The sequence below is a fragment of the Terrapene carolina genome, unplaced genomic scaffold, assembly GCF_002925995.2.
Source record: "Terrapene carolina triunguis isolate 2854851 unplaced genomic scaffold, T_m_triunguis-2.0 Scaffold58, whole genome shotgun sequence".
NCBI lineage: Eukaryota > Metazoa > Chordata > Testudines > Emydidae > Terrapene > Terrapene triunguis.
The window spans coordinates 16,907,627-16,920,126 of NW_020664409.1; the positions used below are offsets into that span (position 1 = coordinate 16,907,627).

At 39.6% G+C, this 12,500-nt stretch overlaps 1 protein-coding gene across 1 annotated transcript in view; it reads right to left on the reverse strand.

The window, feature by feature from the left end:
- ZNF407 (zinc finger protein 407) overlaps positions 1-12,500 on the reverse strand; it is a 442,750-nt gene that overhangs the window by 174,723 nt on the left and 255,527 nt on the right. Inside the window, exon 6 of the mRNA XM_024212187.2 lies at positions 9,665-9,748. Coding sequence (XP_024067955.1) covers positions 9,665-9,748 — 84 coding nt within the window. The remainder of the gene's footprint in view (positions 1-9,664; positions 9,749-12,500) is intronic.

Below are 12,500 nucleotides of genomic sequence, written 5' to 3' on the forward strand. Positions count from 1 at the left end.
CCCCCCCCCCCCCCCAGAACATGAAAAACACCTCCCAGACTGACCAGGGTAACCAGTGACTGCACTGTGTATGTGTCCTGATGCTGGACCTGACACCGCCTCTGTACCCTGCTAAAGGTCACTGTCCTGTCCAATTACCAAGCCCCTTCCCCCCCTCCAGACAGACTCTCCCTCAAAAGAACCTGACTGAAACAGTAATGGAGAGAAACAAACATTTTATTGCGAACCAGACATGAAACGTGGGGTGTGAAACTTGGACGGGGGCTTGTGTGAGGTGGGTAGGAAAGGGCTTATGAAATTTTGGGGAATGTCAGCCTTCTAGTGCTAGAGCAGTCTGCAGGGGTTGACTGAAAGTTTTAACGGCCCTTGCCGCCCCTCCTTCTTTGGACTTTGGGTGAGGGGGGTGTGGGACTTGGTGGCGGGTGAGGGCGGTTACAGATAGACTGCAGCGGGGCTCTGTCCTCCTGCCTCCGGTCTTGCAGAACATCCACAAGGCGCCGGAGCGTGTCCGTTTGCTCCCTCATTAGTCCAAGCAGCTTTTCAGTAGCCTGTTGGTCCTCCTGACGCCACCTCTCCTCCCGTTCCATGACTGCTCGGTGCATTTGTGACAAGTTCTCCCTCCACTGTGTCTGCTGGGCTGCCTGGGCTCGGGAGCAGTCCATTAGTTCTGAGAACATGTCTTCACGCGTCTTCTTCTTCCTCCGCCTAATCTGCGCTAGCCTCTGGGAGTGTGCTGACAGGCTGGGTTGGGAGACAGTCGCAGATGTGTCTGTGTGAATTGTAAAAAGGGAGTGAATTCCTGAGACAGATAAATGAAATTGTATACAAAGAACCTAGTCTTTCTCTGTGAACAAGACCATGCACTGAACCTCTCACATGCGCACTCAGGACAAGGTCGAATTTTCGGCCGTCGCCTTCAGTGCCTGTGGACTTGCGGAAGTCTTGGAGTGTTCAGAGAACTGTGGCTGGAGACCTGAACTTCTGGAGCGGGCAATAATGGTAAGCCGCAGACTTGTGGCTGCTTAAAACTCCAGCAGTAGCACTGGCCTCCTTTCACATTGAAAGCAATGCCAGTCTCTGCTGCCAGCAATCAGGACAGCATGAACTCTGCCCCTGTCCCACCCCCTCGCGGCTGTCCCAGGGAAAGATCCCTGTATGCTGCCCCTCTCCCTCCACCGCGTGGCTGTCAAGCAGTCCCAATACTAACATTCCCCTCCCTAATTCAAAGCAGGGCGTCATGAGCGACATCACCCTCCTGAGGATCCCGGACACCCAGAGAGAACGCATGCTGCGGGAAAGCATGCAGAAACCGGGGCCGTATGCCGCCATGCTATGTCGTGCGATGATCCCGGAGTACTTGATTGTGGCGTGGAGGGGACATGTCTGCTACCACGGAGGGCCCACTAAGATCGCCCTACCCCGGAACCTGATCAACAGGCTTGAGCTCTACCTCCACGAGACCTACGAGGAGTTCTCCTACGAGGATTTCTCGTCGATCCCCGGCCACATTGACCGGATTTTCGCGTAGGTGCACTGGGACTTTGGAGTGGAGCGTCTTGGGCCTGGGAATCATGTAGTAACGGACATTGTGAAAATTTTTTAAAACACTTGGGACTAAATTGAGAAGAGCCTAAGACAGAGAAATCATGAAAACCCATTTGTTACCTTTGTAAATATTCCTGTTTTGTACCTGATTATTTTTTTACTAGTTTACAGAACTTTTATAAATGTACATTGTTAATAGTATAAATATTACCGTTCTGTTTTAAATAAATGTTTACATGTTTACAGCACTTACTGCTTGATCCTTCCCCTGATTCTGTGTCCGGGGTAAGGGATGGGGACGGTTGGTACGGGATCTCGGTAAGGGTGATGAAGAGCTCCTGGCTGTCGGGGAAATCAGCGGTGCCAGCGCTGTCGACTGCCTCGTCCTCCTCATCTCCTTCTTCATCTTCCCCGTCCGCTGTCATGTCCGACGAGGAACCGGCCGCGGACATGATCCCATCCTCGGAGTCCACGGTCACGGGTGGGGTAGTGGTGGCGGCCGCTCCCAGGATGGAATGCAGTGCCTCGTAGAAACGGGATGTGTGGGGCTGGGATCCGGAGCGTCCGTTAGCCTCTTTGGTTTTTTGGTAGCCTTGTCTCAGCTCCTTGATTTTCACGCGGCACTGCGTTGCATCCCGGCTGTAGCCTCTCTCTGCCATGGCTTTGGAGATCTTCTCGTAGATCTTAGCATTCCTTCTTTTGGAGCGCAGCTCTGAAAGCACGGACTCATCGCCCCACACTGCGATGAGATCCAAGACTTCCCGATCAGTCCATGCTGGGGCCCTCTTTCTATTAGATTGCACGGCCATCTCTGCTGGAGAGCTCTGCATAGTTGCCACTGCTGCTGAGCTCCCCTCGATGTCCAAAGAGGAACTGAGATTCAAACTGCCCAGACAGGAAAATGAAAATGAATTCAAATTTTCCCGGGGGTGTGGCTGGTCAGAGCATCCGAGCTCTGACTGCTGTCCAGAGCGTCAACAGAGTGGTGCACTGTGGGATAGCTCCCGGAGCTATTACCGTCGATTTCCATCCACACCTAGCCTAATTAGATATGGCCATGTCGAATTTAGCGCTACTCCTCTCGTTGGGGAGGATTACAGAAATCGATTTAAAGAGAGCTTTATGTCGAACTAAATGGCTTCCTGGTGTGGACGGGTGCAGGGTTAATTCGATATAACGGCGCTAAAGTCGACATAAAAGCCTAGTGTAGACCAGGCCTAAGTGTTCTCTCTCCTATCATCTTCTGTTCACAAACAACATTTAAATGCTCCCTTTCCTAAATACGTGTTGTTCTTCATACTGTGTCTCTTTTGACTGTAAGCATTTTGGGATGCAGAACATACATTTCTGCACTCATAAACTGCATTGTAAATTTATGATAATAGATAAGTATTTTAATAATTACTAAAATAATACAATAATAATAAATAGTGAGGGCATGATTATTAAGAATGCTTAAATTATTTTTTGTTTACAGACTACACACAATACTTATGGGCATGGGAGTATGCTGTTGCTGATCCAGTTTTGATGTGAATGAACTGCAAAATTTTTAAATGCTATTATGGAAGCGCCTTTAACAACACATACATAGTGTTAACAGGGTGGAAAAGGTCTCATCCCTATCATCTCTACAGAAAGGCCTATTTTTTTGTCCTAGATGTCTCCTGTGGAGGGCTCAGCGGTGCAAACAGAGCCCTAAATAATTACTATATACCATATATTTTAAAGTTCTGTTTATCAAATTATCATGTTTGAAACAAGTGGAAAACCCAAACTATGGTCTGCTGGCTACTCCTCCTAATTTCCAGCTACTTCTACAGTTGATCAGGCTTTTCACTGTGAAGAGGAGCCCAAAGGCCTGAAAAAACAGCTTGAAACAGAGACAGCCTATTTGCCTCTAGTAGATGCTCACTGTTACATACGAAGAACTGAGAAAACAAGAATCATCCCTTATTGTATAAAAGATATCCAAAAATTTCATACATACTTTCCTAACACATTTTTCCATAAGAGAAATTGCAGTAATTGCTACAGAGCTGTTCTTTGACTGCAAACTGTGATTGTGATAGGGACGCATGGTCTGTGTGTTCATGAATGGGAGAGGAAAAAGGCCATGAGACAATCCTTCTCGTAAAATATGGTGCACAGTATAAGAAAGTTTAAAACACCTGGATTTCAACCCTTATCTAACACTGAAAGTCTGCTGTAATTAAGTTTCACACTCTTCTACTGGCTTAAATGGAAAGGAAAAATAACACATACCCATCCAAAAATTTCACCCCCCCTTCTTAATAACCATTTAATGAAACAGCACAACACTTATTGTGCTATACTTTACATAGAATTCCACTTTTTTTTTTTTTTAGCTTGGGTGTGGGAAGAGGCTACATTATACATTTGATTCGGACAATGCCAAGTAATGTAACTGCACATTAAAGTCAAAGAGCAGTTCACATGAGAAATAGAAACACAAAGTGAGTCACTCATCTGGATAAAATACATACATTATTAAATTTTGTTTCTTTATTACATTGACCTATAAATGTCTTGAGAAGTACAAGATTGAAATGAGCGAATGGAACTGATCATATGAACAGTGATCTATGTGAAAAGTGTAAGTCACCATCTTCAAAAATTCATGAAAACATTTGAACAAAAACACAAATTGCTTAGGCATTGCAGAAAGTTCAGGAGCTGCCATAAACAATAAGTGTGCCATCCCCAATTACTCTACTACGGTAGTGTACTTTACTGAAATTACAAATGTAACGTATGGAAATCAGGGCTGTCAATTAATCACAGTTAATGCATGCAATTAACGCAAAACAAATTAGCTAGATTAAAAAAATAGTCCACTCAGTCCTACTTCTTGTTCAGCCAATCCCTAAGACAAACAAGTTTGTTTACATTTATGGGAGATAATGCTGCCCACTCCTTTTTTACAATGTCACCTGAAAGTGAGAACAGGCATTCACATGGCACTGTTGTAGCCAGTGTTACAAAGTATTTACATGCCAGATATGCTAAATATTCATATGCCCCTTCATGCTTTGACTTGTAAGCTCTAAAGTTTTATATTGTTTTGTTTTAGAATGCAGTTATGATAAAAAATTTTAAAATCTACATTTGTAAGTTGCACTTTCATGATAAAGAGATTGCACTACAGTTCTTTTATGAGGTAAATTGAAAAACTATTTCTTTTGTTTATCTTTTTACAGTGTGAAATTTTTAATGAAAATAATAATATAAAGTGAGCACTGTACACTTTGTATTTTGTGCTGTAATTGAAATAAATATATTTGAAAATGTAGACAAACATCCAAAAATATTTATAATAAATTGAAATTGGTATTCTTTTATTGTTTAACAGTGTAATTAAAACTGCAATTAATCGCGACTATTTTTTTTTAATCTCAGGATTAATTGTGATTTTTTTAATTGACAGCCCTAATGGAAACTAATTTTATACGCAGTCTGTCACTAAAAGTTGTAATATCACTTTCATGTTTCCCTTGGGGATAGATTCTCTCAACTGCACAAAGTGTGAGTAAACAGCATTGGCTCGGGGGAATCCATGACAATTGGTGGGCTGGAAACCTCCCCTCCAACTCATGGAGTAGCAGCAGCGTTACTTCATAGACATTACTGCAACCCAGTGAAGTGGGCTGTATTTACCACACTAAATCAGTGTCCTGCTTTGTGTCAGCCAGCAAAAGCTGTTTAAAGACACTGACTTGGCTTTTTGACCCAGTTTCTGATAACACATAAAATTTATTTCTTTGTTCCACAAGCACCAATAAGTGTTCAACAAGGATGGAGGCATCATTCTAAAAAGGTCTCTTTATAATGGAAAAGACTATGGCTTGAACTTCAGAGATACTGAGCACCTGTAGTTCTCATTGCCTTTAGCCAGAAGTGGGGGTGCTCAGCACTTCCAAAAAATGAGGCCATTAGTCTTTATGTAGCTGATGAAACACATTATAGAACTTTGTATGCTAATCCATTGTAGAACTGCCGGAAAAGTTCTTAGTGGACCACCAGACATCTCCTTATTAAGTCAAGGTCAGTGAAAGCCGTAGTCCATTCTACATTCAAAGACCATACTGTACAGAGAAGCAGTATACTTACTAACTAGATACTTTTTTTTACCATAGAATAGAGATGTCAACCAACAAATCACAGGTTGCATCCTTCTTTAGTAAGAAAATGATACCATTTCTGGGTCGAATTTTTCCCCTCTCTAAGTACTGACATGCTAACACACATGGTATTGTGCAACTGAGCATATCTATGTCAAACAGGTGTGTGTGGCAATGCACCATGCTAGTGAAAGTGGAAAGCATACATTTACCACCTCTTAAGATTAATTATATTTCTTTCCTCTTTAACTTGAACATATTTTTTTATTCCCTTCTCTTTCTCATTTTAAAAATATAAACAATTCTGTGATCAGTAGCATCCTCTGTTTGCCAAACTGACTTCTGAGGAAGATGTTTTGTCCTCTGAGTGACAAAGGGCCAGAATCCTATATTCATGTTGAGTAGTACTTTCCTCTGCAAATAATTCCAGTGAAGAAAATGGCACTATTTGAAGAGCCAAGTATTTCTCAGTGTAAGTGCACAGTTTGGCCCAATTCTGTTCTCAAGAGGAGGAATAGAATAAGAAGCATCAGAAGCAAGAGAATGAAGGGCTAAGTGATAAGGCACGCTCAGGTCCGAGAACCAGTCCTCCTCTGTGTCAGGTATCTGTCAGATATTCTGAACATTCCTCCTGGATGCCAAGACACCTTATGCCTGGAGGCTGGGAGAACGCGAAGCTTATTAAAGTGGTCAAGACACCTCAACTACATGTGAGTATTTGCTCCTTTGCCCTTGAATCAAGGGTCTCTGACAGGTGATAAAAATAAATCTTGGATAGGGAGATGTTTTGTATCACCCTCCGAGACACTTTGTATTACAGCAGGGAATTATTTAAGCCATGTAGACCATATTTGATTCCAATCCCTTTCAAACCTTATTGTAATTTTCGTGGGCATTCTCTGTGCAGAGAAAACGGTGTCCAACAGGGATGCACAAGAGAAATATAGATACAAAGAGAGGTGCATGTGGCTAAGCACTGAGATAAAGCTGTGCAATGGATAAGAATATTGTGGAACCTGCATAAGTAAAAAGAACACCAACAAAAGGCATATTGTGCCTTTTTACTTTGAAACAAATAGAAGACACAGATAATTTTTCTGCTAAAGAATCATCTCCGATTGTTTGTGCCACAGAGGCAGATAAATGCCAAAAAGATAGATCCTTCTGTCTCTGAGATACTGTCCTGTATAGTATAAAGTTAATAGCAAAGTAATAACGAGCCTCCAGTCCTGACATAAAATATAAACTTATGCCTGCTGGATGCAAGCATCATGATCTATAACCTCAAATGCCTGAGATCATAGCAGGGAAGTCTCCACCAGGGTGGCATGAGGAGGGCAGATGCCATCCAGCAAATAAATTGCATTAAAAGTGTTTCACTGGGACCAAACCTGTTTATAATGGCCAATATTTTCAACCTAACTTTAGGCATCTAAATATATATTAGGGCACTGATTTTCAGTGAAGTTGAGTACCTAAAACTCTCCCTGAAATCACTGAAAGCTGCTAATGGTCAAGATGTCTGAAAATCAGGATATTTTTATTTAGTTCCCTAAAGACAGATTCAGGTGCCTACCTTTAGGCATCTATGGTAGGAAAGTTTGGCTAATGTGTTTAGCCATCATAATGTAATAAATCTATTACAAATAACTTAAGAGAAGGTTATGGTTGCATGGTTAAGTACTCAAAACTCAATAAATTAAAAAGTTTATGTTGCATGTGCAGCACTAGCTCTTCCTCTTGTGTGTATACATTAGTCTATAGGACCAGACCCTGAGCTGACTTAAACTGATGCAGCTCCATTGACTTAAACTTTGTCCATTGACTTCAACAGAGCTACACAAATGTACAACCTCTGAGGGTCTGGTCCAATGTTTTAGTTTCTTGATCATATACTACTTCTCTAAAAACATAATGTAATGACATACCTTTTTTCTGTAGCTCGGGATAAATATGTGTAGAATTTGTAAAATATTTTCTGTTAGTCTTTATATACAATACTTTCAGTATTATACTGGTCAGATATATCTTCATTAACTTAGGAACTCGATATAATACCTTTTCTATGCCTATCAATACTTTTATCAGCACCCAGATACTACATATTTTGCACAATGCATAATGAAGAAAATGAGGCAGCTAACTATGAAGGTAACTTTAGCTGTATATTTGGTCTGTAAGTGGTCTATATGCTAGCTCTATTACTGAAGTACTGTTACATATTTCATATAAATGAATTTAATGAACTCTGTGCAACAAACACAGAGTATTACACAATACTGCAAGATACTACATAACTGTAGCAAAGGTTGCAAAAATATGTATGCTATTATCTTGCATTATTTGAGAAATAGTATCTGCATTCACACAAGAGGCAAAGTTAAGGATGGTAATGCAGTTTTTCCCCCCAGCTTTCCTCTTCTAAAATTACTGAATTGTTTCTGCTTATACTATTTTTATATATAAAAACAATATATATAATGTTCAAGAAGAGATCAGGCTTGGTAAATTCCAGCCCAATCAGAGAACATTTTATAAAGTTATCTGGAAATGAGAATCGGGAGTTAGAATGGAAGCACATGACTTTAACTACAGCAGTTACTACACTCCTGCTAAAATGTAGATGCACTGACATAGTGACACATTGATAGAATACAGTGTAAAATTTTCTAAATGCATCATCTTAAATACTTATAAATATATAAACATCCTGTAGTAAGTGGGAAATGAATGAGGCAGTACCTCTCACATATGTAAATTTTTTGCTGTCACAGAAGTTAATTCCCAGAAATGACAACCCCATTGACTTCAGTGAAAATGAATAGTTGTGACTAGGTGAGAACTTGGCCTTGTACATTCATCTTTATAACAAATTTACTTCATGATGTTGGCAGTCAATCTCTGAAAACCCCACCCTTGTGTGAACATCGCACTTCCCTCCAACCAGACTTGGTTGAATAATCTGACATCATGGCTGTGAGTATATGGCTTCAGGATCTCCAGGAAAGCAGAGTAAGTGCTATCAGAGAAATTCTGCTCTAAGACAGTGAATGTCCTGAATCGGATTATTCTACACAGTGCCACAATACAAAATCCATGGAAAATTCACAATGCAACCATTAGAACCATACATTCGTTAGCAATTTCTGTCCAGTGTACATTCGACAATAGTGACTTAACCACACACTATTATTCTTGATGATATTATATTATCCTCATGCAAGTCACTAATATACAAATTACAGTGGTTTAAACAGTGATGCTTCTGCATCTGTTTGAACAAAACCTACTCAAATAATCAAACACAATGAACTACTAAAAAGCACAATTAAGGTAAAATGTATTAATAAATGTTTAAAACTTATACTTTTTTTTAAGTCTTCTGAAGCAGAGACCCAATTTAATTTTATCTGATATTAAATTTTTATAACCAGGTGGTATGAAAGCTTTACCAGTTTGAAAGAGAAATCCTGCTTTACATGCAAGCCTTGTGGTATCTCTTTAAGTTGCATCTATTAATTACAAACCATCTTAAAATTGCAAAAGGGCAACTGAAACAACACTGGCTTTGAACTATGTCTCAGTCCAAAATAATGGATTCATCTTAATATGATCTCTAATTTTCACTCAGGGACCCTCAGGCAGATTCTTGCAAAAGCTTCAGGCAGTGTGTAATCTATTTGGGCCTTTAAAAAAAAGTCGGTAGTGTACTTAGCATTAATTTAAAAAAGACACCTGATCTTTACAATTTTATCTTGCTTTAAAATTAAAATGAAGATTACTCAAACTCATAGCTAATAGCATTTGATATACAGCCTGGGCGTAGAGATTTTACAAAAATGAAAAAGAGAAAGCAAACAATGAACCAATATATTATTTGTGCTGTAATGTGCTATTTGACTTGCTTTATTCCCCAGTCTGGATGATACTCCCTTGCTATAGAGAATATACCAAAGGGTAAAGACAGCTTTACCGACCTGTGTGCTGCCTCCGATGCTTAGTGAGGGCATGACGTGTCCCGCCGGCAAAGCCACAAAGGTCACACAGGAACGACTTCTCGCCTGTTGCAACAATAAACAGATGAGGGACTGCGGAGGTCACAGATCATTAAAACATATCTATCAAGGCTTTCAGGGTTACTAATTCCTCCAATCAAATGTTTCCATGTAAATATGTCAAATGGGAATGAAATTACCACTGCGGTTTATTGACTGTGATAAAATCTGAAAAGCACCACTGAACATAATTACATACTTGTCAGACCCATAAAAATTAGCTTTATTATCAATGGAATGGTTTTGTACAACTTCATTTCTGTTAGATGTCTTCCAGATGGGGCTGCTTTATGCACTTGAACAGTTTTTATGCATATCCTGATTTTTTACAATTCCCATACATCTGGCCTTTCTGTGCTGAGTAAAGATTGCCTGGAAAAGTTAATATACTGTATATATGATTCTGCTTAAATAAAATATATTGAATTTACTAATAAATTAAGGATAGTGAGAAATTTTAACTGACTTGATCATGGTCTTCTTTAGTAACCTTATGTTTAATAAAATGAATTAAATTATTTTCTTGAATATATTGAAGAGCCCAGGCAACAATAAAAGCCATATTATTCAGTACCAGTGGCAATTCAGTACTGTTTATGTTTCTAAAACTTTCATGACATAAAGAAAACAAGTCTGGGGATTACTACAGAAATTGCAGTAGAACTCATATTGTTCATCTTTAATGATATTTCTTCATTCCAAACCTCCGGAACAATTAGAGAGAGATTTGGCAGGCTCACTACTTGTAAAAAGTGTGTAAATGCTCATTTTTTAGTATTTTTATTCCAGCTAAAATTTTGCCCCATTGTCTATAAAAACAATCTATCATTTCACAGTAGCCTTTTTACACAGTAAGTACTAGCATACTAGGCAGTTTCATCCCATAAGACCCATTGAGAAGGGCATGATGGAATAATAACTTTAACCTTGGACAGATCCTGTGCAATTATAAAATAGCTTTAAAAACAAATTAGTCACTTTACTAATTTGGAACCAAATTGTACCCACCCACGGAAATGCCAAGGAGAAAGCATTAGAAGAGTCAGGACACTGCATGTGGGGAATCTAACAGAGTTTCCTTAAAACTCTCCCAATGGAAAGAGGATTTAGGCTCCTCAAAGGATTAGAAGGGGTGCTGTCTCCCAACTCAACTGAGACCTACAGTATTCAGAGAAGTCTAGCCCAGTCCTGAGGGGTCAGACCCTCCAGGCTGCTTTTCTGGCTCCTTTTACCCCTGGTAGCCATCTACATTAGTACCTGTGCAAAACATTCCATTCAGGAGAGGTACAGAGCCTGAATTCATGTTGCTTTGATAGCATTAATATAAGTGAGATACTTATTGGGATATCCACTGTCTATGGAGAGAAGAATGCCACAAACAAGAGCTCCTATCCCTCCCCCTCCAGCATGGCAAAACCCCTATGGGAATTCCAAGCCCATGGAGCATCGAGAGAGGGGATTCCACATAGTAGCAGCGAGCTGACCCCTCGACAGAAATGTGGGGCCCTGGTATATCATGTTCGCCTGGGTCCTACCCCTCTCCAATTTCACTTTATTTACACAGATGTTACAGAGGTTTTGGGGGCTCCCCTGAGCTCAGGGCCCCAGTACAATTGTTCCCTCTGTCCCCTACTCTAATCAGCTCTGTGGATGATTTTATGGTAGCAGCACTCTCCTTTTCCTTATCCCCTAACCAAATATACCTGATGTGAGATACCTGCGCTCTCGATCTGGAGAAAATTATCAAGCTCTTGGAATGATTCAGGCTAAATTTCAAAAGTGGCCTCAAACTTATCACTATAGTGTGTGCACAAAAACATTGACCTGTACAAGGTACCTCAGTGTCTAAAATGGAGCTTGGACAGGCAAATCCATATATTATGGCACACAAAAACATAAGTAGCAACATTTTACACAAATTTAGACTTGCAACTGTAGGGTTCACTTTTGAAAATTTGGATCCTTATGCAATAGGTATTCCAAATGGTATCCTACGTGCAGAATACCTTTTGGTAACTGAATATAAGAATTAGCTCTAGCCATTTTGTAATTGTAACTGAATTAAAAACCAACCAACCAACAAAACCCACTACAACAGACAGAAAAACAGTAGTAATTAAAAACAGCCCCTCATTTCCTCTTGACGTGAATATATTCCTTTTAAGGAGCAAATTAATACCAGCAAAACTTTAAAATTATATAACCAAAATCTGAATTCTAGCTCACAATCTTACTGATTAATATTAATTACTGAAGTAATATATTGTTTTTTTACAAAGAAATTTCCCTCTATAATCTCTCTGCTCTTCTTGTTTGGATTTTTGTGTCAAGATCTTTTCTCTAGCACTTGAGTTCATCAAAGTATTAAAGGAAGGGAGTAGAAGGGCTATAAAGAAGGAAGCTTAATTATAATTAATTAAATATTAATTTAATTAATTAATTCATTTTAAATATAAATCTTTCTAACTAGCTGCAATACCCACCACTCCAGCATAAAATTCACACTTTAAAGTTAAATGCTGTTCCATGCCTACTAGGAAATAGTTCATATATATTGTCATAAATTAGCTCATGTTGTGTTTAACATCTCTGAGCAGACTTGAGAGTGACCAGCAGCTTTGTATGTTAATGAGGACTCAGAGTATCCATAGTACCTTTGCAGGCTTGAAAATTTATTGTGTGTTTTATTTTTGGCTGTTTTTTTTAATGTCTTTTTGAAACACTGATACAAAATATTAAAAACAGAGGAATTATTTTA